We start from the raw sequence: 26,414 nt of genomic DNA, 5'->3' as shown, positions 1-26,414 counted from the left end.
CACTTTGCTATGGTATACAATGGAGTGAACTATGTAAGTCTGCAGACACTGTGATTGTAGTAAAAACACACAGAAATGTTGGAGGAGCTCAACACTTCTTGCAGTGTCCGGAGGAGTCAAGGATATATTACCGACGTTTTGGGCCTGAGCCCTTTTTCAAGGTAAAAGCAAAGAACAAAATGGCCTCTGAATAAAGACTGGAGAGAGAAATGGGGCGGAGTTCAGACCAACAATCAAAAGCCAAAGGGTTGAGAGGGAGTAGGTGGTACTGCTCTCTCTGTGACACCCTTGATCTGCTCTTACCTCCCCGTTAATTGTTCCCTTGGCACCTACACCCATGACCATCGGAGATGGTCCACTGATGGCAACATGTCCTCCCTAACCACCAACAACCCCAAACAGTCCTTCGAAGTGAAACAACACTTGTGAATCTGCAGGGATTATTATCTCGTGCTCCCATTGCGGTCTTCTCTACATCAGAGAAACTGCGCAGACTGGAAGATCACCTTGTTGAACACCTCAGCTCTGCTCGCTGTAATGGCCACATATTTCATTTCCCCGCCCCACTCCCTTGCTGACATGTCTATCCAGGGGGTCATGCACTGCCAGACTGAGACCACCTGGAAAATGAAGGAACAACATCTCATTTTCCTCCTGCACGCCCTCCAACCGTCGACTTCTCAGATGTCCGTAAACACACCAGCACCCCACCTTCTATTCCCCCCTCTGTCTTTGCCCCAGCTCTTACATAGAACTTACAGGATTTTTCTGTCTTGAAGTGTTTCCCTCCAGGAATGGCTGTTCACGACCAAAACTCCAAATATCCCTCTCTGTCTGCAGGTTTAGACAGCATAGAGGACATGCAGTAATTAAGGAGGTGGACTTGCCACGCCACTGTGGCAATGTCAACTTTGATGCATGATGTACGTGGGATATACGGCACCACTGCGGTGACATCAAGTGAGACGTGATTCATACACATCAGAAATATCCTACAAACAGAGCAAAATGGACGGAGATCCCAAGGTGCTTATAATGCCCTCAGCAATTATGTTTACTGCTATTTAAATGCAGGTTAATTGCAGGAATCCTGGGCAAGCATGGCGTCGGCAAGTGCAACGACAATGGGCGCCTCCTGTTGGAGCTCTGCGCAGAACAGCGGCTTGTCATTACAAACACCCTTTTTCAGCAGAGGGACAGCCTTAAGACCACCTGGATGCATCCCCGATCCAAACACTGGCACCTCCTGGACTACATCCTGGTGCGAGAAAGTGACAAACAAGATGTGCTCCACACCAGGGTCATGCCTAGCGCGGAATGCCACACTGACCACCGGCTGGTTCGCTGCAAGCTCAACCTTCACTTCAAGCCAAAGCCCAGGAACAATAAAGCCCCCAGAAAGAGGTTCAATGTTGGAAAACTGCAGTCAGACGAAGCGAGAGGAAACTTCCAGGCAAACCTCAAAGCAAAGCTCGACGTTGCAACCCGCCTCACGGACCCGTCCCCTGAAACCCTCTGGGATCAGTTGAAGGCTACCATACTGCAATCCACTGAAGAGGTACTGGGCTTCTCCTCCAGGAAAAACAAGGACTGGTTTGACGAAAACAGCCAGGAAATCCAGGAGCTGCTGGCAAAGAAGCGAGCTGCCCACCAGGCTCACCTTACAAAGCCGTCCTGTCCAGAGAAGAAACAAGCCTTCCGTCGCGCATGCAGCCATCTTCAGCGCAAACTCCGGGAGATCCAAAATGAGTGGTGGACTAGCCTCGCCAAACGAACACAGCTCAGCGCGGACATTGGCGACTTCAGGGGTTTCTACGAGGCTCTAAAGGCTGTGTACGGCCCCTCACCCCAAGTCCAAAGCCCGCTGCGCAGCTCAGACGGCAAAGTCCTCCTCAGCGACAAGATCTCCATCCTCAACCGATGGTCAGAACACTTCCAATCTCTTTTCAGTACCAACCGCTCAGTCCAAGATTCCGCCCTGCTCCAGCTCCCTCAACAGCCCCTAAGGCTAGAGCTGGATGAGGTTCCCACCCTGGATGAGACATATAAGGCAATCGAACAACTGAAAAGTGGCAAAGCAGCAGGTATGGATGGAATCCCCCCAGAAGTCTGGAAGGCTGGCGGCAAAACTCTGCATGCCAAACTGCATGAGTTTTTCAAGCTTTGTTGGGACCAAGGTAAACTGCCTCAGGATCTTCGTGATGCCACCATCATCACCCTGTACAAAAACAAAGGCGAGAAATCAGACTGCTCAAACTACAGGGGAATCACGTTGCTCTCCATTGCAGGCAAAATCTTCGCTAGGATTCTACTAAATAGAATAATACCTAGTGTCGCTGAGAATATTCTCCCAGAATCACAGTGCGGCTTTCGCGCAAACAGAGGAACCACTGACATGGTCTTTGCCCTCAGACAGCTCCAAGAAAAGTGCAGAGAACAAAACAAAGGACTCTACATCACCTTTGTTGACCTCACCAAAGCCTTCGACACCGTGAGCAGGAAAGGGCTTTGGCAAATACTAGAGCGCATCGGATGTCCCCCAAAGTTCCTCAACATGATTATCCAACTGCACGAAAACCAACAAGGTCGAGTCAGATACAGCAATGAGCTCTCTGAACCCTTCTCCATTAACAATGGCGTGAAGCAAGGCTGTGTTCTCGCACCAACCCTCTTTTCAATCTTCTTCAGCATGATGCTGAACCAAGCCATGAAAGACCCCAACAATGAAGACGCTGTTTACATCCGGTACCGCACGGATGGCAGTCTCTTCAATCTGAGGCGCCTGCAAGCTCACACCAAGACACAAGAGAAACTTGTCCGTGAACTACTCTTTGCAGATGATGCCGCTTTAGTTGCCCATTCAGAGCCAGCTCTTCAGCGCTTGACGTCCTGCTTTGCGGAAACTGCCAAAATGTTTGGCCTGGAAGTCAGCCTGAAGAAAACTGAGGTCCTCCATCAGCCAGCTCCCCACCATGACTACCAGCCCCCCCACATCTCCATCGGGCACACAAAACTCAAAACGGTCAACCAGTTTACCTATCTCGGCTGCACCATTTCATCAGATGCAAGGATCGACAATGAGATAGACAACAGACTCGCCAAGGCAAATAGCGCCTTTGGAAGACTACACAGAAGAGTCTGGAAAAACAACCAACTGAAAAACCTCACAAAGATAAGCGTATACAGAGCCGTTGTCATACCCACACTCCTGTTCGGCTCCGAATCATGGGTCCTCTACCGGCACCACCTACGGCTCCTAGAACGCTTCCACCAGCATTGTCTCCGCTCCATCCTCAACATCCATTGGAGCGCTCACACCCCTAACGTCGAGGTACTCGAGATGGCAGAGGTCGACAGCATCGAGTCCACGCTGCTGAAGATCCAGCTGCGCTGGATGGGTCACGTCTCCAGAATGGAGGACCATCGCCTTCCCAAGATCGTATTATATGGCGAGCTCTCCACTGGCCACCGTGACAGAGGTGCACCAAAGAAAAGGTACAAGGACTGCCTAAAGAAATCTCTTGGTGCCTGCCACATTGACCACCGCCAGTGGGCTGATAACGCCTCAAACCGTGCATCTTGGCGCCTCACAGTTTGGCGGGCAGCAGCCTCCTTTGAAGAAGACCGCAGAGCCCACCTCACTGACAAAAGGCAAAGGAGGAAAAACCCAACACCCAACCCCAACCAACCAATTTTCCCTTGCAACCGCTGCAATCGTGTCTGCCTGTCCCGCATCGGACTGGTCAGCCACAAACGAGCCTGCAGCTGACGTGGACTTTTTTTACCCCCTCCATAAATCTTCGTCCGCGAAGCCAAGCCAAAGAAAAGAAAGAAGAATTTCATACATTTCATGCATGACTTCATGATGCACAGATGGACCCAGAATCCGTGCGAGCAACAACTTTGGGTGATATGAAATGCAATGCAGGAGAATTTGAGGAGAAGCAGGCAACAGTTTGGAGAAGAAACCTGCGAGGACCTTAAACGCCACCAACAGAGACGTTTCCTTCTTGTGAGTCAATTTGCACTGATGTCAGATCGAAAAATGTGGAAGAGAGAAAGACCACGGACCCATGTCTGGTCTAATGCCCTGAACAATTTTGATGATAATGAGTGGAGGGCTCACTTCTGTATGTCTTGGGACACTTTTGACTTTGAATTGAGCCATATCTGAGGTGCAAACGCGTGACAAACTTGGGAACCTCGGCATAGACTAGCCATTGCTTTGTGGTGGTGTGCTACCCCATGAGAATATTGATCCATCAGCTGTATTTTTGATATCTGTGTGTTGGTACACCAAGTATCTGGAGCATTGAGGAGGGCCGCATTTAAACATTTTGTTGAACTGCCAAGTGGCACAAAACCCGAGGAGACAATGGGTGGATTTGCAGAACGTGGGTATCCAATGTGTGCTGGTCCCATTGATATTACATATATCCCCATCGGAGCTCCCCACGATGACCCAGTTGCCTAGGAAAGGATGGCACTTTATTGTTTTGCAGTTGGTTGCAGATCATAACTACTGGTAAGAATCATGTCCTGAGATTGCACTTTGAAAATATTAATAAAAATATTATGATTGTGACAGAATTGTATTATTATTCATCTTTAGTTATAAAATATATATTTCTTAGTAAAGGAATTGTGGGCTGACAGGGACCCTTACACACAGAAACCATTTTGAAAGTCAAATTGTTGGTTGAAGCTGTGTAAACAGCCATAAAACCAGAAATGTTTGTCCATTGAAATGTTGACGACAATTGTGTTTGATAAGGAAATGCACCTGTGTACACAAAGACAACTTTTATTCAGTGTCCAGTAGACAGAGAGGAGTCATTTTTCTTTCGAATTATAATTTTGAAGTAGTTTGAAGAAACTTCAATGATGACATGTGATAAAGACATTTCCAAATGAAACAAAATCTTTAATATTGCACCAAGAAACATCTGAGGTCAGAAATGCAGTGGCATTCTGTGAGGAATGAACTGCTTGAGTTCTCTTTGTCAAGGGAGGATTTTGACTCCAGCAGCAGGAGGGGCAAGAGTGAGGAAAGGTCCACTTGAATATGCTGGAGGCAAAGTTTTATTTTACCCCAATATAAGTACTGATTTATTGAAAAAAAGAAGAGAATTTAACCCAGTTCAGAAGATTCTTTGGGAAAAAGGGATATAGATTTGTGCTGTTCCACTCATCACCTTTGCAGATTTTCTTGCCTGGAGACGAAAACAAGTTTTTCTCAAGCTTTACTCAAGCAGAAGAATTCCTGAGAAATCTTCTAATTATCCAGAAGGAATGAAGAATTAGAAGCATAATTGTTACTGATATGTCTTGATGGATTAACATCATTTGGAAATATATAATGAGAAGTTAGTTTGAAACACTATCTACTATCTACTTGTTTTTTTTTCCCCCTTTTGTTGCTTCTTGATAAACAGGAACATTTAAAATGTTTTTTGAATTTTTTTCTTTCCTTTTTCGTATATATTAAATGTTTAAGATTAAAATACCAGGGGAGTTGGGGGAGGAGATGGGACTCTTAACTTTTACTGTATCATGTTGGATAGGCATATGGATGAGAGGGGATTGGAGGGTTATGGGCAGAGTGCAGGTAGGTGGGACTAGAGGAGACCACCAGGAGCAGAAACTGTTCAGTGGCATCTCCTCTCCTTAAAGTGGTACGTGCCATACCTGCCGTACCCTAGATATGCCCCTGGATGCAGGATTTTAAAATAAAGCACCATTGGTTCCTTTAACAGGCTGCTTGAAGACTGTTCGGAGCCATTGAGCTCTTCTGAGCAGCACTGCCTTGACATGAGAGTACATGGAAGGTTCAATTTATTTCAACACTCATGAAACTTTTTATGAGCTCCTCTACTGTCAATTCAAGATTTTATTAAGCTCTTATGGATATTCAGCTTTGCATTTTGCGTAAATCATGAATTGTTGAGGGCGTCAGGCGCGCTTTATCTGGCCTATTACATTGACAGCCCACTACCACTTCCATCGAAAGCTGCTGGACTAGGAGGGCCAGTCCCTCCGAACTCCCTTCCCGATACACTTCAGCCTGCACTGGAAGGGACATCTGGTCTCTGCTTCTGCTTCTGAACTCACCTCTGGATCCAGGTGATGCTCTGTTACATGCAGAGCTGAGTGAATGGATACAGTCAGAAAGCGACCTATCAGCTTTATGCCATCCCTTTGCTGTCGTGCTCCATGCCCGACACATTTGATCTTGTTTCCAATGCCATCCAAAAATAAGGGAAAGTAAGTTCTGATATTTTTCACTTAACTTTAATTGATAATAAGGTTGTAGCTAATTTACAAACATTAATGTGATTTATATGCTTATTTTTTGGTATTTATATTATGTATGTTTTTTTTCATAATCATCTCTAAAATGTTAATTTTTGAAACTCTTTTTAACTGTTTCTGTCTAAATAGCACTTAAGGAGTAATAGAAGATCCTTTCTATCCAGCGCACAATATCTTCAACCCACAACCATCAAGAAGAAGGTACAGGAGGATCCGAATCCGGACTGCCAGACTGGAAAATGGCATAATCTCGCAGGCGGTAAGGTTGGTGAGGAGTACCCTGTTACTCTATAAACCATCCCAAATATTTATATATATATTTGTTTTGATTACTTATGTGGTCTTTATGTACTGTAATGTATGTTTCTGCATGTGCACCAGGAGCTGGAAAGATGCTTTTTTGTCACATAATGATAAATTTGAACTGTTCATCAGGGTCATTTGGAAAAGGCCTGTCACACTCCGTCTGTCAGCTGCTCATCAAGGTGGGCTCTGTGGGCAGAGACTCTGTTTCCACCACTGCAGACAGTCAGTTCCACCTCATTCAAGTTTTGGCTGCAACGTTGAGCCATACACCTGCAGAAAATAAGTGTCCTCACAAGGTTAGAGTTGGTTGGTTGATGCCTGGCATGGGGTGCAGGTGAAGTCCAACATTATCGGTCACTTTCATGTGCAGGTTTAACCATTTGTATTGTGCAACCTTCCTGCTGTTAGTCCTCCTGACCACAGGAGGTCAGGGTTTGTTGGATTAAGATGCATAAATTGTACTGTGAGGACCTGCTTCTTTCCAATCACTAATGCAATGTATATTGAAGTTGGGTTTTGGGTTAAATCACCATTCCCAGGCGAATAGATCACAACTCAGTTCAGTCTGGCAACAGGAGTGGATACTTCCATCTCACCCGAGAGCAGATTCAGCCCTTAATTCCATGGAACAGCAAGCCACCTGAGCACTTTTACACTGAAGGAAGCATTCACCCTTGGAACAGAAAGCCCAGTGATACTGAGACAGTAATCAACTGTCATCTTTTCAGTTCAAGTATTAAACCTATTCTTGAAGGGTGTAATATACACAATTTAAAAAAAAAACATTCATACAAGAGATGCTACACAGACTGAGCCTGAATTCAATTGCCCTTGAGAAGATTGTGGACCACTGCCTCAGAACATAAAACTTCACAAGCACAGTACAGGCCCTTCAGCCCATGATGTTGTGCCGAAATATAACGAAACACTCCTACCTCATAACCATCTATTTTTCTTTCATCCATGCGCCTGTCTAAGAGTCTCTTATTCCTATTGTTACAGTTTCCACCACCACCCCTGGCATTGCATTCCAGGCACCTTAAAAAAACCTTAAATTTTCAAAATATCACAGGGAGAACGTGCAAACTCCAGACAGACAGTGTGGGATTTGAACCCCGGTCCCCGATCGCTGGCGCTATAAAGGCGATGCACTAATTGCTTCATCAACTGTGTCGCCCTTAATCTTAACCCTTATTTCTCTCTTAACCCTTCCTCCCTTCACTTTGTACAGATGTCCTCTGGTGTTTGCTACTCCTGCCCTGGGAGAAAGGTGCTAACTATCTACCTTATCCATGCCTCTCAGAATCTTAGAGGCATAGAGAAGGTAGAGACCTCTATTAAGTCACCTCTCATCTGTCTTCACTCCAAAGAGAAAAGCCTCAGGACTGCCAACCTTGCCTCATAAGACGTATTTCCAATCTAGCCAACATCCTGGTAGATCTCTTCAGCCCCCTCTCCATAGCTTCCACATCATTCCTACGATGATGTGACCAGAACTGAACACAATACACTAAGGGTGCTCTCACCAGAGATTTATTGAGCTGCAACATCACCTTACGACTCCTGATCTCAATTCCCCAACTAATGAAGCCCAGCATACTATAGACCTTGTTAACTATCCTATTAACTCGTGCAGCAAATTTGAGATATATATGGATTTGGACCCCAAGGTTCCTCTGTTCTTCCACACTGTTACATATCTGACCATTTACCATGTACTCTGCCTTCAAGTTTGATCTTCCAAAATGGAGCACATCACATTTATCTGGATTGAACTCTATCTGGCACTTTTCCACCCAAATCTGCATCCTGTCTAAATTCTATTATAACCTACGACAATCTTCAACACAATCCACAACACCTCCAGCCTTCTTATCAGCCACATACTAACTGACCCATCCCTTTACTTCTTCGTCCTATTTGAGCCAGCACAGTCCTTGAATTGTGGCTGTTCTCACAATGCCAACAGGGAGAGAGGAATCGTGAATGGTCGTGGATGGGGGGGCTGGGGGGGGGGGACTATCAAATGGCTGCTGTGTCCTGTATGGAGATGAGCTACTCAAGTGTCGTTGAAACCGCACTCATCCCAGCAAGTGGAGAGTGTTCCCTCACGTTCCCGACTTGAGTGTTGCAGATGGTGGACAAGCTTTGGTGAATTTGGGCATGTGTTATTCAGTACAATCCTCTGACCCACTCATAGCCACTCTGGGTGAATGGCTCCTCCAGTTCAGTTTCTGATCAATAGCAATGCCCAGGAGGTTGATTCAGTGATGGGAATGTGACTGAAGGTCAGGGGATGATAGCTGGATTTTCTGTTGATCAAGTGTTACAGGCCTGGATATTGTCCACATGTTAATAATCTTCTGACGTCAGAAGAACCCAAACGGAGTTTCTGTGAACAGGCTGTTTCTGAGTCAGTGCTACTTGATAGCACGATCAATAATGCCTGACTCTTCCCTTACATTATCCTTACATACACAGGCCATTATAAGACTCACATGAGCTTTAAATGGTAGGGTTGTGTCTGCCACTGGTCCACTCTTCCATACAGTCCCTTCACAATGGTAGTCTAGAGTCAATAATGGAGGAAGGGTGATAGAATGAGGTGGCAGGATTGTATGGAGGGATCGACCAGTGAGGCTGTTTGGGTGGAATTGAGGGGTGGAGGAGGCAAGAGGGTGCTAATAGGGGTGTATTACAGACCACCAAATGGGCCAAGGGAATTAGAGGAACAAATTTGTAGGGAGATAACATATATGTGTGAAAATCATAGGGTAGTGATCATGGGAGATTTTAACTTCCCACACATTGATTGGGATACCCATACAGTTAGAGGGCTAGATGGGCTGGAGTTCGTTAAATGTGTTCAGGATTGTTTTCTAAATCAATTAGTAGAAGAACCGACTAGGGATGGTGTAATACTGGATCTCCTGTTAGGGAACGAGCTAGGTCAGGTAGCGGACATTAATGTTGGAGAACCAATTGGGTCTAGTGACCATAATTCTGTTAGTTTTAGGGTAATTTTAAGGAAGAGCAAGGAGAGGCCTAAAGTTGAGGTTCTAGATTGGAAAAGAGCAAATTTCGTAGGAATAAGAAGGGATTTGGGGAGTATTGAGTGGGACAGGATATTTTCAGGTAAGGATGAAATTTTGAGGGTACAGAGTAGTTATGTCCCAGTCTGGATCAAAGGAAAGGCTGGAAGTCATAGGGAGGCTTGGTTTTCGAGGAATATTGGAAATTTGGTTAGGAGAAAAAGGGAGGTGTGCAAGAGGTATAAAGAGCAGGGAACTGAGAAGTTGAAGGAGGACTACAAGGAGTGTAGAAGGAATCTTAAGAAAGAAATTAGAAAGGCCAAAAAAAGGCATGAAGAGGCTTTGGCTGACAGAGTAGAAATAAATCCAAAAGGTTTCTATAAGTACATTAAAAGTAAAAGATTAATGAGAGATAAAATTGGACCCCTTGTAGATAGCGAGGGTAGGCTGAGTGAGAAGTCTGAGGAAATGGGGGAAATTTTGAATGATTTCTTTGCCTCGGTATTCACTAAGGAAAAAAATGTTGAACCAGTTGAAGTAAAGAAAAATAGTGGGGAGGTCATGAAGCATATAAGGATAACCGAGGAGGTAGTGATGGCTGTGTTAAAAAGGATAAAGGTGGATAAATCTCCCGGACCGGACAAAATATTCCCTAGGACACTCAGGGAGGCTAGTGGACAGTTAGTGGGGCCATTAACAGAGATATTTAGGATGTCACTGGCCACGGGGGTGGTACCAAAGGATTGGAGGGTGGCGCATGTGGTTCCTCTGTTTAAAAAAGGGTCCAAATGCAAACCTGGGAATTATAGGCCTGTAAGACTGACGTCTGTGGTGGGCAAGTTGATGGAAAGTGTTCTGAGGGATGCTATTTACAAATTTTTGGAAGTACAAGGATTGATAGGGAGTAATCAGCATGGTTTGGTCATGCTTGACAAACTTGATTGAGTTCTTCGAGGGGGTTACAAAAAAGATTGATGAAGGGAAAGCTGTGGATGTTGTCTATTTGGACTTTAGTAAAGCTTTTGACAAAGTTCCCCACAGGAGGTTAGGAAAAAAGGTGGAGGCATTAGGTATAAATAAGGAGGTAGTGAAATGGATTCAGCAGTGGTTGGATGGAAGGTGTCAGAGAGTAGTGGTAGAAAATTGTTTGTCCAATTGGAGGCCAGTGACTAGTGGAGTTTCTCAAGGTTCGGTCCTGGGTCCACTATTATTTGTTATATATATTAACGATCTGGATGTAGGGGTAGAGAATTGGATAAGCAAGTTTGCGGATGATACAAAGATTGGTGGTGTTGTGGACAGTGAGGTAGATTACCATAGATTAAAAGGTGATTTAGGAAGGCTGGAGGTGTGGGCTGAGAAATGGCTGATGGAATTTAATACAGATAAATGTGAGGTGCTGCATTTTGGAAAGGCAAATTTAAATAGATCATATACATTGAATGGTAGACAATTGAGGAGTGCAGAGCAACAAAGGGATTTAGGAGTTATGGTAAATAGTACCCTCAAGGCTGATACTCAGGTAGATGGTGTGGTGAAGAAGGCATTTGGAATGTTGGCCTTCATAAGTCAGAGTATTGAATTCAAGAGTAGGGAGGTTATGATGAAATTGTACAAGGCATTGGTGAGGCCAAATTTGGAGTACTGTGTACAGTTTTGGTCACCAAATTATAGGAAAGATATAATCAAAATAGAGAGAGTGCAGAGAAGGTTCTCGAGAATGTTGACAGGATTTCAGGGTTTGAGTTACAGGGAAAGGTTGTGCAGACTGGGGCTTTTTTCTCTGGAGCGTCGAAGATTGAGAGGGGACTTGATAGAGGTGTTTAAGATTTTAAAAGGGACAGACAGAGTAAATGTGGATAGGCTTTTTCAATTAAGAAAGGGGGAGATTCAAACTAGAGGACATGGTTTAAGATTGAAGGGGGAAAATTATAAGGGGAACATGAGGGGAAATTTCTTTACGCAGAGGGTGGTGGGGATGTGGAATGAGCTTCCGGCAGACGTGGTCGAGGCGGGATCATTGGTTACATTTAAGGAAAGACTGGATCGTTACATGGATAGGAGAGGATTGGAGGGGTATGGACCGGGTGCTGGTCAGTGGGACTAGGAGGGTGGGAATTTGCTACGGCATGGACTAGTAGGGCCGATCTGGCCTGTTCTGTGCTGTATGTGGTTATATGACACCAGAGGACCATCTGAACAGATGAGGGGAGGAATATTTAGGAGCAGAGTTAAATTTTTTATATAGAGCACATTGGGTGCCTGGAATTGCCTGGTGGTGTGGTGGAGGCAGATACAATAGAGACATTAAAAGACTCTCAGGAACAAGGATGTAAGAAAAATAGAGGCGACATGTATGAGGTAGGGAAGGTTTGGTTTGTTGAGTAGGTCTCCGCAGCATAGTGGACGGATGGGTCTGAGCTGCACTGTAATGTTTTATGTTCCATAGTCTCTTCAGCAAAATGGCAAGGTTCCAACACAGAGGCAACTTGCTGGTGTTGAACATGTAGCATCTCTGGTTCTTGGTGGATGGATGATTAGGGGCTGGATGGGCACGCTTTCTGCTATCCTGAAACATGGTGTGTCCTTCCGTGCTCCATGCCCCAGCGCTCTACCAGGTCATCGGTCTGCTCCAGAGGCAAAATGTCCGAAGCCAGAGAAGTGCATGGGCAGCCTCATGTGGGGAGGTTTAGGTCAGAGAACTTGGGTGTGGGCTTCTGCTGGAGGTGGCAGTAAAGTATCAATGTGTGCGCAGGGCTGCTCAGAACCGTGGATGTTTCCATTTGTGCGGACTAGGTGATAAAGGCCTGCTGATTTCTCAGAGGGGTGGAATGTGTTTACAGAGGGAGATCAAAGGTGACATTCTTTTGCCAGACACCAGTGTAGGGCTCTGATATTATAATCAAATCTATATTGTGAGACTTATCTCTGTAAGAATGAACTCCTCAGAATCCAAGCATGGTACCCATTTTAACAAGGTGCTTGCTCCATTGACTATTTTAACACTCTACTCCACCTCACTGCTTTGAGAGACTGGAAAGCTGACAACTAGAATATATCCATGAGATTGTTGAGCCTAGTACCTGGGGTTTTGCATCACAATAACACTGCGGTTGTCTGAAAGATTGAAAACTGTTCACACACTTTATGATCCCCTTAAGAGAAGTCACCTGAATTCACCACCAGAAATGAGGCCAGGATAGAAGGAACTGGCCCAACTAAAGCCACAAAGGGGAGGTCTTCAACTTCGCAAGGCACCCCACACAAACTGAAGATGTCAGGAGGTGTTTTGCAGTGAATGAATTACTTCTAAGGTGTAGGCGGTGTTGTGCGGTTGGAAGCGTGGCAGCTAAATTGCACCAGATCATTTGGCCCGCATTTGAAACAAACTCCTGAAGCAGACCAAGGTGGGCTGATACTGCCGCACCACTCGTAAGTGCCCTTGACCAGGACAGAATTCAGAATATATACATATTCTCAGATTATGGTTGGTCAGCTGCTCTCTGAGAAAAGAGAGAAGCACACAAAAACTAGGTACAGTAGACATACACAAATCAGGATGCCAGAAATCTGGACCACTCATTCCTGCTTAAATATGAATTTTAAAAGTACAGCCCAAGAATTCAGAAACTCCGCAAATCCAAACTGGCCAATCCACGATCCGTCTGGATTTTTGGACTTCAAGTGTAAATCCCTCAGGGGGGGGGTCGGGTGCCACCAAAGATCCAGAGAGGGAAATCCAGAGAGAAAGAAAGTGTCGACAATAGACTCTTGTGGCCTTCTGATGTCTCAAAGCATTAATGAAGTACAAAGCAAACAAGTTCAAGCTTAGGCTTATTGTCACATGTACCAAGATGAAGTGAGAAAGTTTGTTTTGCAAGCGGACCAGCCAGACGTTGTCCCTTACTTGCTGCGTTATGTATACAGAGTTGCAGAGGGAGATTGTGGGGTGGTTGGGGAGGGGGTAGGGGAGTTGGTGAGAAATATTGCCCATGTTACTGTCACTAGGGTTGAGTGGAAAGGGAAGTTTGCCAGAAGAAAGGACCAGAGGTGAGACTGGGTCCTGTAGGTGATAAGGTAGACCATGAAGGAGTGAATGGAAATGTCGACAATTCCTTCTACCCACCAACTGGTGCTCAACCTGCTACGTTTCTCCAGCCGTTTACTGGTGGATCCAGATTCCATCCATCTGCAGTGTGTTGCCATGTGAAGTTTGACTGGAATATTATCATTGTGGGAATGGGTCAGCTGTGCTCCATCCCACCTGATTACCGTTCCATGTATTTCCCATGGTCGTATCACCCTTCTGTGATCTCAGTGGGACAAATTAAGCTCCAGATTTTGAAGCCTCAAGCCATCTAGAGTGGTAGCATTATCTGCAACTAGCAGCTAGACCTTCAGTGTGGGAACTGCTCCCCCCAACCCTGCAATAAACAGCAGGAAGTCAAACCATCTCATCAACCCCTCCATCCTCTACACTGGCATCATCTCCACTTCCCACCGCCTTGGAAGAACAGACAACATATTAATGATCCCTCCTGATCATGAGGAAGAAGATCACACAACAACAGAATCAAATTCAGTTTCTTCCCTGCTGTAATCAGACTCCTGAATGAACCTCACACTTGTAATATAATGTTGTGTGTGCTGTATTCTAACTCTTCTCTCCCTCTCTCTCTGCACACTGTATGTGTTTTTAAATGCTGTACTATGTATGAGTTGACTCGCTGGACGACTCAGAAAATGAACATTCTCACTGTAACTCAGTGCAGGCAGCAATAAAGTGGGACTTGAATTTGAGGTGTCGTCCTGGCCATGCTGGCCCATACATAGAGCAGCGCTGGCTGGTGTGAAGCCCAGTGATCGTATGAAATGTATCCAGCCCTTCTTCACTGGATACATTTCATTTGGACAGCACAGTTAATGTAGCGGTTAGTGCAACACTGTTAAAGCACCAACTATTGAGACCCGGATTTGAATCCCGCACTGTCAGTAAAAAGTCTGTACATTTTCCCCTATGTCTGCGTGGGTTTCCTCCAGATGCTCTGGTTTCTTCCCACCATTCAAAATGTACCTGGGATTGTAAATCAATTGGGTGTAATTGGGAAATACGGGCTGAAAAGGCCTGTGACCAGGCTGTATGTCTAAATTTTTAACAAAACTGTGCTCCACCATTTGGCCCAATGCAAAGTGCAACAGTGTGGTGGGAGGTCCCCCGCCCATTGCCGACCACTCCAACATGCAGGAACAGAAGTCAGAGACAGGCTGGTCTGCGAACAGCACTGAGCACCCTCTTTCTCAGACGCACTGACTGGGCGACTCAGGCTATTGTCTCCAGACGACCATAGCTGGGAGAGGGAAGGAGAGACAGACTGTGACCTCAGCATCTGCTTCCGAAGTTGACAGAAGTCTTTCCACCCAGCTCTCCATTTGACCCAGGGTGGGACCAGCCCGGCATGCTCCACAATGAAAACGTAAACAGTCACCTCGTGCACACAAGGAAACAGGTGCTTGGCATAGGAAAGGGGCCCAGAGGTTCACTCAAAACCACCTTGCAGCAGCTTCCAGCATGAATCAGCATTGCAGATTTTAACGTTACATTTCTCTCAAAACAAGCAGCAAACTTTTCCCGGCCTCCATGTCAACAATGACCAAAAAAAACAAATCAACCTCAGTTGAAAAAAATGTTCATCCTTTATAAAAACAGGAATCGAGGCTTAATGGAATTCTTGCAGCATTCCTGCTCTTGGGGTCAGTGCAGTATAAATGGTGGGTTCGTCCTATAAGGAGAGAACAGACAGACTGGGGCCATGCTTTCTAAAGTTTAGAATGATGAGATGATCTCATTGAAGCATGAAATAGGGATTTTGCTGGCGTAGATGTGTCTAGAATCCAGACCCACCGTGTGAAAATAAGGGGTCTCCAATCATGTGTACAAAAGTTTAGTTCGGCCACATTTTGAGCATTACCTGCAGTTCTGGATGTTGTGTTGCAGGAAAGATGTTTTAGTTTTGGAGAGGGAGCAGAAGAGGTTCACCAGGACATTGGCCGGATTAGAGAGTGGTAGTTGGAGTATATTTCCAAGGATAGAAATGTCTAAGGTTTAAGGTGAGAGGGGAAGATTTTAAAGGAGATTTGTGAGACAATTTTGCATACACACAGAATGGTAGGTGCCTGGAATGCACTGTTAAGAAAGGTGGTAGAGGTACATACCATGAAATTTAAGAAGCATTTAGACAGGCTCACAAACCTGCGGGGAACAGGCCATTGGCAGGCAAATGGGATTATACTGGCATCATGGTCAGTGCACAAATGGTGGGCCATATCTGTTCTGTGTTCGAAGTGAGGTCAAGTCAAGTTTATAATCATCTAAATTTAGACATGCAGTGCAGTCACGGGCCATTTCAGCCCACAAGTCCATGCCACCCAATTTACAATGAATTAACCCATAACCCTCGGTTCGTTTCGAACGGTGACACGGGGAGAACATGCAAACTCCTTACAGACAGTGCGGGATTTGAACACTGATCACTGGTGTCATAAAAGCATTGCGCTAACCACTATGCCAGCCATGTTCCCTCTGATGGCAAAGTACAGCAATCTCTGGTTCTCAGTGCAAAGCATGCAGACACACAACCAGATATAACACACATACAGACAAACAAGTATTCATATATACACACATACATATACAAATAAATAAATAAATATTGTTTCGTGAATATGAGAGTCTTGGCTGGTTAGTGTGAGCAGCTCCTTTGGTCATTCCGCATTCTCACTGCCTGTGAGAAGAACCTGTTCCTCAGCCTGGTGGTGCTGGCTCGGATCCTCCTGTATCTCTTTCCCGATGGGAGCAGCTGAAAGATGCTGTGTCCAGGATGGAAGGGGTCCTCAATAATTTTGCCTGCTCTCTTCAGACAACAAATCCAGTAGATCACATTGATAGGCAGGGAGATTCCAATGATCCTCTCTACCACTCTTATGGTCCTATGGATTGACCTCCGATCCATTTGTCTGCAGCAAAGCTATCACACTGTGATATAGCCGGCCAGGACACTCTCGATAAAGTTCCTGTAGAACAACACACAAAGAGTAGTAAATCTTTACAATTGTCTACTCAAGAGGATTAACACATTGAAGACAATGCTTGATGGACCTTGGGATACGAAGGGAATCAAGAGATACACGCAGGAGAGAAACACCAAGGTACACGATCAGCCAATATCTTGCTGAATGATACAAGGAGTCAAGTGGCCTACTTCTGCTTCCATTCCTTACATTCATCAAGGCCTTGGGCGTCATTCCTTCCATTGTCTCTTCTGCCTCCGTAGACTCTGAGCCAGGTGTCAGTAATTGGCCGAACCCAGGGGCGTTTTAACACTCACATCCTTCAGAAACAGGAAAGGCATCCAGGCACAGGGTAAAATCAGAGAATGTAGCCACTGATTGAATCACAGGTATCTGGGCACTGGGCAGGAGCCAATCCAATGGCATGTTTTCCCAGAATGTATCACATGACCTCCAAACTGCCCTGCTTCCCCAATTGCCCATCCCCATGATTGTAGTGTCATAGAGGAATACAGCAGGTCTGTCGGTCCTCCCACTTGATGCTAACCCTCAAGCACTAATTTATACCAACTCTACATTGGTCCCGTTTTTATTTATTCTCCTCACATTGTCACCAACTACTCCCGGATTCTACCCACTCACCCTTCATCTTTGCACTCTGGGAATTAATCTATCAACCCACAAATATTTGGGATGTGAGAGGAAACTGGAATACCCAGAGGAAGCCCACAGAGTCAAGAGGAAATTGTGTGAACTCCCCTGCAGACAGCAGCGGCAGGTGGGTTTGAACCCAGGTTTGAACTCCAGCACTAGGAGGCAGCAGCTCTCCTCCCCGTGTCACATCCTGTCACTGTGTCACATCCTGTGCAAGAACTGGGCTAATCAAGTTTCAACTTTGGCTCGTGGACTAACAGCTTTGTTCCTTGTCTCCGGCAAGGCCAGAGTCCCCGGGTTAAAAATGCACGATTTACCAAAAACACGAACCTATGAACCAACAAGCCGGCTGGAAGTAGAATGCTGTCAACTTCCAGTTTGAGCGTGATTATGTCAGCATGCTGTACGATACCCTTTTTTGACTCACATTTTTAAAGTTTTATTGTTGCTATTTAAACCTCTTCATAATACTTTGCAAGATTCTAGTTTAACATATTTGAAATACGGGCACTGAGGGGTGGCATTGAGAGTTAAGTGGCTGTGTTGAAAGTTATTGGTGTCCCTGCTGTGATCGGGCTCACTCCACTATCCCGCAGCACGCTGCCTTTCATTGATGGGAATCTGGTTTTTATATCGCTGCTCTGATGCAGCAGGCCAGCCAGTATCCAAACCACTGAACAATACCAGTTTGGATGGAGAGGAACCCTTGGGTTAGATTTAGGATTAGGGGAAGACCTGCGAGTTTCCAAACCCCTGAACAATACCAGTTTGTTTGGAGAGGAACCCTTGGGTTAGGGTTGGGGTTAGGGGCAGACCAGCGAGTTTCCAAACCACAGAACAATGCCAGTTTGTATGGAGAGGAACCCTTATGTTAGGTTTAGGGTTAGGGGCAAACCAGCGAGTTTCCAAACCACTGAACAATGCCAGTTTGTATGGAGAGCAACCCTTATGTTAGGTTTAGGGTTAGGGGCAAACCAGCGAGTTTCCAAACCACTGAACAAAACAGTTTGTTTGGAGAGGAACCCTTGGGTTAGGGTTGGGGTTAGGGGCAGACCAGCGAGTTTCCAAACCACAGAACAATGGCAGTTTGTATGGAGAGGAAACCTTGGGTTAGGTTTAGGGTTAGGGGCAGATCAGTGAGTTTCGATACCACTGAACCATGCCAGTTTGTATGGTGAGGCACGCTTTGGTTAGGTTTAGGGTTAGGGGGTAGACCAGCGAGTTTCCAAACCACTGAACAATGCCAGTTTGTATGGAGAGGAACCCTTGTGTTAGGTTTAGGGTTAGGGGCAGACCTGTATGTTTCCAACCCATTGAATAATGCCATTTTGTATGGAGAGGAACCTTTGGGTTATGTTTAGGGTTAGGGGCAGACCTGTGTGTTTCCAACCCACTGAACAATGCCATTTTGTATGGAGAGGAACCTTTGAGTTAGGTTTAGGGTTAGGGGAAGACCAGCGAGTTTCCAAACCTCTGAACAATGTCAATTTGTATAGAGAGTTACCCTTGGGTTAGGTTTAGGTGTAGGGCAGACCAGAGAGTTTCCAAACCTCTGAACCTTGCCAGTTTGTATGGAGAGGAACCCTTGGGTTAGGGTTGGGGTTAGGATCAGGCCAGCGAGTTTCCCAACTGCTGAATAATGCATTGGGATATCATACTCCCAGCAGGAGCAGGGGCCTTGGGCTTCCAGCAGGAGTAGGGCAATTATGTTTTACAATTATTTTGTCTCCAAAAATTCAGTAGATCCCTCTCCCCCCCACCCCAGGACTGCCTGTAATGAATTGACAGAAGCACTTAAAAGGGCTAAGAAGAAACCTTCTTTCTTTTTCAACTGTGTTTATCAGCCCCCTTTCGTCCACCTGGGGTTTTTAAACCCCTTAGATAGTCCCATCAACCCCCAGGGGTCGATATCAACCACTTTGGAGACTCCTATCTTACATCATCCAATTATGTATATATTATTATGTTTAAGAAGTTGTAGTGCATTTGGATGTGTTCCTTACGTGTTTAACATGCATTGAAAGGTAAAATGTATACTATTTATGCTACATACTAAGGTAAATATTTGACTAACTAATGCTAAATAAGGACCGTATGTACTTGTTCTGATTTAAATACAAATTCGAATTTAAGACAGAGCTATGTAATTGAACTCGTACTTAACCCAGGGACTGCCTGTAATGAATCGACAGAGGCACCTAAAGAAGGGGTAAAGAAGGAACATTCTTTCTTTTCCCACTGTTTTACTCTACCTCTGGGATCTTCTTCTGTACCAAATGGCAGGCAAGCTCCCACATTACAGCAGTGGTTACAGTAGTGTTCCCCTGCCCACTGTCCCACCCGACGACCACAAACAAGTTTAAATCACTTGTAGGACAGTGCCCAAGATGGCAACCTTCATGCTTAACAGCCCAGGCCATGAAGCTTGAAGGCTCTGGATGAGCAGCAGACCGGCATGGTGCAAGAGAGCAGGGAAACAACACTCCCTGCCTCCCCGACAACCCCCTCCCCTTCACCCCCACCAAGAGGGAGAGACCTCAGAGAGGATCCTAGAAGGTAGAGGTCCACAGTACTGGAGCAATGTCAGACTAAATGGCCGAAGATCTCACATTTTTATGTATACTCTACATAAAGATTATGTGTGTATGTGTGTACACTGTGGTCTAGAGAAATGCTGTTTCATCTGGCTGTTTGTCTATGTACAGTCAGATGAACTTAAACTTGAACCCAACCATGGGCTGCTGGAGACAAGCTAGTGGGAACCAGGTTATTGCGACTGGGATTCATGAGGGTCCTGAAGGGCCTTGGGAGCTCACAGCTCTCTAATCACTTCGGGGGTACAGAACTAGGGGCTGAGGAGGGTGATTGAGACCATTAGAGGTCAGGTTCACCGCTGAAACAGACAGGAGGCTGTGCAGCTACGGTCGTTACAGGAGCAGAGTAGGTGGTAGTATCGGAGGAGGTGACAGGATCCATGGATACACAGTGCCACTGAAGGAAGTCGCTTTTGATTCTGTTTCTCATCACAGCTAGGGCACTGGACTAGTGGTGTCTTATGTGCCTTTACAGGCAAACAAGGGAATATGAGTTTTCTGAACTTTGTGTACCTGACAAGAGAAAAGACTTTAAAGATGAACTTCCAACATAGACGTACTGTATTGCTCTTGGGACATGATAAAGTTATGAGCTGGGAGTGGGAGATCATTTTGTTGAGCACCTTCTGTCCACTGCAATAGCAGAGATCTGCCAGAGACTAACTATTTCAATACCGCGCCCCACTCTCACACCGACATGTTTGTCCATGGCCTCATGCAATGCCACACTGAGGCCTCTCTCTCTCTCTCTCTCTCTCTCTCTCTCTCTCTCTCTCTCTCTCTCTCTCTCTCCTTTCCTCCAGCACCCCACTTCCTTCCCTCTCCATTCAAAGAGCTACGCCCCCCCCCATATCATTTCGGCCTTTTTCTCCTGCCCTCCCACCCATATCCATCCTGTGCTCCTTCCCCTCCTCCTTCTGCCCTCCTCCCCCACCTATTCAATCAGATGCCTGCCTGCTTATTGCTCACACCTTGACAACGGGCTCAGGCCCAAAATGTTGGTGATACATTTATGCTTCCTGTGGACGATGTGTGACTTGTTGAGTTTTTCTGGCAATTTTGTGTATTAAACTGCAATCATGCCATCTTCATAGTTTCTTGTTTAACTTATTAAGGATATGAAGGAAAGTTTATATCAAGGGTGGCCAAACTTACTTAACGCAAGAGCCACATATGATAAACTTCAGATGTTGGAGAGCAGCAAGGCATGAAAAAACATTACATGCACATTTTGTTACAAAAACTACTTAAATATTAAGAAATACATGTATGTAATAATATTTATTCATGTAGGTACAGTATATACCTCAAAACATCATTTTCCTCTTAAAATCAGGGGTTGTCCTATGGAAAGAGTTTAAAATTCTTACCTTGATTATGAAGTCGAAACACCGCTGCCATCTTCCTGTCAGATCAGCAGGCAGCTGCAACTGGGTGGTAAGTCTACGGTGAGAGTGTCAGGAGCTCAGATTGGCAGGTGGCCATGGCAAAGATCTGTGGTCAGGGCATCAGGAGCTCAGATGGGTGGGCTACTGGGGCAAGGATCTGCAGTTGGGGCATCAGAAGCTCAGATGGGAAGGTGGCTGGGGCGAAGGTCTGTGGTTGGGGCGAAGGTCTGTGGTTGGGGCATCAGAAGCTCGGATGGGTGGGCTACTGAGGCGTCAGGAGCTCGGATGGGTGGGCTACTGGGGCGTCAGGAGCTCAGAAAGGTTGGCAGTCAGGGCATCAGGAACTGGGATGGATGGGCGGTAGCGGTGTCAGGAAGTCGGATGTGCGGGAAGCCGGTGTTGGGAGGGGTGGGGTCAGGAGCTCGGATGAGTTGGCAGCCAAGGTGAGGATCCACGGCTGGGGCTTCAGGATGGGCAGGTGGTCTAAATTACATTTAAGCCCCTTTCACACTTGCAAATGGTCCCAGGAATTAATGACCAATCCACCTTTAAAGTGTCTAGTGTGAAAGGAAAATATTCTCAACACCAGCAACAGATAACGTCATCCCCGTCAGGGATTGACGGGCTTGACCCCTAGTACAATCCCCAGCATCTGTAGATGTCAGCATTGCAATCAGGCAAGTGTAGAACGGGCAATAGCATTGTGGGATTGAGATTACCCAAGATTACCGTGAGTGAAAGAACATGAAGTAAGAAAATATTAAAATGCCGTCGGAAAGGTGCAGCAGGAGAGAGAGAGAGAGAACGGAAATAAATAGCAATAAATAGCAATAGCGGACAATTTTTATGCAGCGTGGGAAAGCTGGTAGCACTATAGAGCACAATTTATAAAGATTGTGGGAAAAAGAGATGGGGGACTTGCTTTTCCAGAATGCTGTGGAGCAGAGAAACCCCTCCATGAGAGCTCCGTGCATGCAGTCATGTACACAGCCCTTTATCTGCAGCACGAAATTCTGGGAAGGCAGGTCACCCATTGCTTTTTTCCATGGCATTTACAAATTGTACACTACCAACTTCAGCCATCTATTAAATTTAAATACCTCATCAATGATAAGGTTGATATATCTAAAACTGGGTCCTCCTATTAAAATAATTTGAAGCATTTGCTAAATTAATAAATGTTTCCTGAATAAATTTCTCATCATCAATACTTGATGCATAAATACTCATAAGGGTTCATACTTCTGAATATATCTGACAATGTACAACAATGTATCTACCTGCAGGAACTATTATCACATTTTGTACTTTAACTGGGAGATTCCTGTGTTTCAAAATTGCGACTCCTCTAGCCTGATAGTAAAATGAAGAAGCTAAGACTTGACCCACCCAGTCCCTTTTTAATTCTTTATGTTCTTTATCAACTAAATGGGTCTCTTGTAAAAATGGTATGTCAATTTTCATTTTCTTAATATACAGTAATATTCTCTTCCTTTTCACTCTCCCGTTAATTCCATAAAAGATTAAAACTCATAAACTATAGTATATTATTCATTTTTTCAAGAATTCTTTTTAAAATCCAATTACTCTTCATTCACTTCTCGCTGCATATCTCCCTTAACAACTAAACCAACTTGAAATCTCCAAAGTGACAAATAAATCTTCCAGCTGTCCCCATGAAAGAAATATGAAAAAAAATTATCATATTAAGAATATAATTGTTGTGATACATTGCAATATTAGTAATTTCCCCCTTCTAGTGTTGTTTAAATAATGCACATCTCTATCCTCCATTATTATACAGGCTGTAACTCCTGCTACAGATGTACATGGTATACGTAATCTAACAGAGGTCAGGTCCCCATCACCCTGACCCCCCCCTGGGATCTTAATAATTTCATTTTCAGAAATTTTATCTAAGTATAAATATGTTTTTAAATGAAGAAAGTTATAACCCAAATAAATCATCTTCAGTATTCATTCAGCTGGTCTAATATTTGGCAGTTCTTTCACAAATTCTTGTGCTTGGGTCCATCCAATGAAGAAGTTATTCCATCCGCCAGGCAACATGATCTTCAATGCAGCAGGATTTCATAATACAGACTTGTATCCTTTCTGCCACAGGGATTTTATTATATAGCCTTATAACCATATAACAATTACAGTACGGAAACTGGCCATTATGGGCCCCCTAGTCCACACCGATTTAAATGAGCTCCATTAGTCACACCTCTCCATAACCCACCAGTCCCCTCACATCCATGTACCCATCCAACCCTCTCTTAAATGACAAAATTGACCCACCACCTCTTACAGAAGGTCATTCCACTCAGCCACCACTCTCTGAATGAAGAATCTTCCTCTCATGATACTTCAAAATTTCTGCCCCCTAACCCTTAACTTATGACCACTCATTCCAATCTCTCCTACCCTCAAAGGCCTATTCACATCTACTCTGGCTAACCCCCTCATAATTTTATATATCTCTATCAAATCCCCCCTCAACTTTCTACGCTTCTACTCAATCTTTCTCCATATTCTAGATACTGAAAACCAGACAACATTTTAGTAAATCTCTGCACCCTCTCTACCTTATTGATATCCTTCCTATAATTTCGGGTCCAGGACTGCACACAATATTACAAACTTGGCCTCACCAATGCCTTGAACAGTCGCAACATCACCTCCCAGCTCCTATATTTTATGCTTTGATTTATAAAGGCCAGCATACCAAAAGCCTTCTTCACCACCCTACCTACATGAGAATCCATTTATTATCGGATTAAATTCCCTTCTCCATTTCAATAGGGCAGCATTTATATCTGGATATAAAACAAAACACTTTACACCCATCAATCTCCAGCGACGCACCTCTGCTCCTTGCTTTCTCAGCTGCCAATTTTAATATCCACTCTCTATCTCAATATCTGAGACACTTAATCAAAACAGAACAAGTCCTTTGACCTGGTGTCAGTTTTTGGAACTGGGGCTCTATGAGCTCTTTCAATTTCAATAATTGATGTAAATTTATTCTACCCCAGAACCTCAGGTATGCAATCTTGAAAATATTTTGCAGTATCTGGACCCTCCATGCCTTCTGGAAGACCAACTATCTTGAGATTATTTCTTCGACTAAAAACTTCTAAAGTGTCCAGTTTTTTCCATTACTTTCTTCCTGGCAACCGACCATCCATCTGAATTAAGTTCCATTTTTGCCACTTTATCCTTCACATCTTACATTTCATCTTCTACAATTTTCACCCTGTCATCCAGATCTTTCGCAACAGTCTTCATATTTTTAACAATCTTATAGATATTCTTAGTTTTCTTATCCAATTTTATTATTGTGCTTAGCAGGTCTGCACTAGTTATATCTTTTTTAGCTTCCTTAATCTTCTTACCTTTAGCTGCTTTTAAAGTCTTTTCCATTAATAATCGAGATTGTAGTTCTATTTCTTCATCTTTATCACTTCCCCTGTCTGTGGTTTCCCCTCTTCCTCTTCTGAATCAGACTGTAACAGTAATGATTCTACTAGGCCCTGCTTTTCACGTCGAAGGTGATTCCTTGTGCATGGGCCCACAGGATCCCAAAACCCAGCAGCAACAGATATTCATCAAGGCAAATGGTTACTTAAACAAAAGTTACTTTTAATTTTCTTTAAACATAAAGACAGGATCAAACTTTAACTTCTTACTTTTAATTTAACTTAACCTAACTTTAACTCCCTTCTAATTCTAAGTGCATGTGCAAGTTCAGAAAAGTTCTTTGATTCAAAGTCCAATCTCACTTCTCACTCCTCCAAGTTCACTGGTTGCAGGCAATTCTTATTCTGTGAATGGAATTTAATGTCGATGAATCTTCACCAGGCTTTGGTGCTTGAAAGCTAAATGGTTACTGGTCAGGAAGGTTCTTGTCAGTTTTCAGAAAGAGATTTGTTGCTCGTTGGATGCACACAGTTGATTCCTTCTGATCAGCCACTTCAGTGTCTTGCCGAAGAAGCTTGCCCCATCAGGGTTTTCCAGATTTTTTTTTCTTTCTTTCTTTCAGGTCACCACAGAGTTGCTTTTCTGTTTCCATGATCTCAAGTGAAACATTATTCAGCCAGCCATCTCCTCTTGTATTGATCAGAAGGGCTTTGAACAGGCTGAACTCAGAACTCACAACCCATCTTCAAAATGGGGTTTCAAACAAACTGCCAGCTTGCCATGCTGTAGAAACCATTTCTCTCTCTCTCTCTTTCTCTCTCTCTCTCTCTCTCGCTCTCTCTCGCTCTCTCTCTCTCTCTCTCTCTCTCTCTCTATTACAGAAAGCTTGTTTTATCCCCTCTCTCTTTCTGCTTGCAAAACCACATGATGTACTTAGAACAGCAAACTGCATTCAGACAGATTGCAGGACCAGATCCAGTCTTATCTTCTGAGTCCATTCATCTGTTGCTTTCCAAAACAATAATCCATTACTCCACAGCATGTCCAATTAACACTTACTTGTGAAGTCCTTCAGCAAAACAATTTCCATTGTCTTTACCAAGGCACTGGGAGGCTGAACTATCTGTCTTGAGCAGAGCTCTGGCATTTTAAATGAGATCTGTGTTGTGAAGTGTTGTGTATGTTTGTGAGCTAACTAAGAACCCACAATCTATCTTCTAAAAAGATATCTATGCATAATATAAAATATAACATAATCTGTCACAATTGTGTTTCTTCATCAGGATGGTTGCCAATGCCCAGCTCCAATGGAGGATATACATCTTCAGCTGCGTGAGTACGTACTTTTGGGTCAGATCACAATCCAACCCAATGCTTCCATTAATCTTTAGGTCTCTTCTCCTGCATTTATTAAATTGGTCACTGGGTTTCAGATGCTTCCTTTGCAGGTTGATTTCTTTATGGTGGCATTGTGGAAGTGTTTATAAGTGCTTTCTTTAAATGTTAGGTTTTAAAACATTTCTTAACCAGGCCATTTTAGGTAAATTCCCAGAGGATCAGGATTCTGTGGCCATCCCCGTCTGCATCAAGTCACTGAAGGACTTAAATTTAATGGATGCTGGAGAAAAATTCAT

The 26,414-nt window shown here is 44.5% G+C and overlaps 1 protein-coding gene across 1 annotated transcript in view; it reads left to right on the top strand.

The window, feature by feature from the left end:
- Window positions 1-26,177, top strand: part of LOC138762350 (uncharacterized) — a 38,669-nt gene extending 12,492 nt beyond the window's left edge. The window contains exons 4-6 of the mRNA XM_069936119.1: window positions 6,442-6,571; window positions 21,303-21,403; window positions 26,064-26,177. Coding sequence (XP_069792220.1) covers window positions 6,442-6,571; window positions 21,303-21,403; window positions 26,064-26,171 — 339 coding nt within the window. The 3' untranslated portion in view covers window positions 26,172-26,177. The remainder of the gene's footprint in view (window positions 1-6,441; window positions 6,572-21,302; window positions 21,404-26,063) is intronic.
- The last annotated feature ends 237 nt before the right edge of the window (window positions 26,178-26,414 follow it).

The sequence above is a fragment of the Narcine bancroftii genome, chromosome 4, assembly GCF_036971445.1.
Source record: "Narcine bancroftii isolate sNarBan1 chromosome 4, sNarBan1.hap1, whole genome shotgun sequence".
Lineage (NCBI taxonomy): Eukaryota > Metazoa > Chordata > Chondrichthyes > Torpediniformes > Narcinidae > Narcine > Narcine bancroftii.
This window is presented reverse-complemented; position numbering and strand designations above follow the sequence as displayed.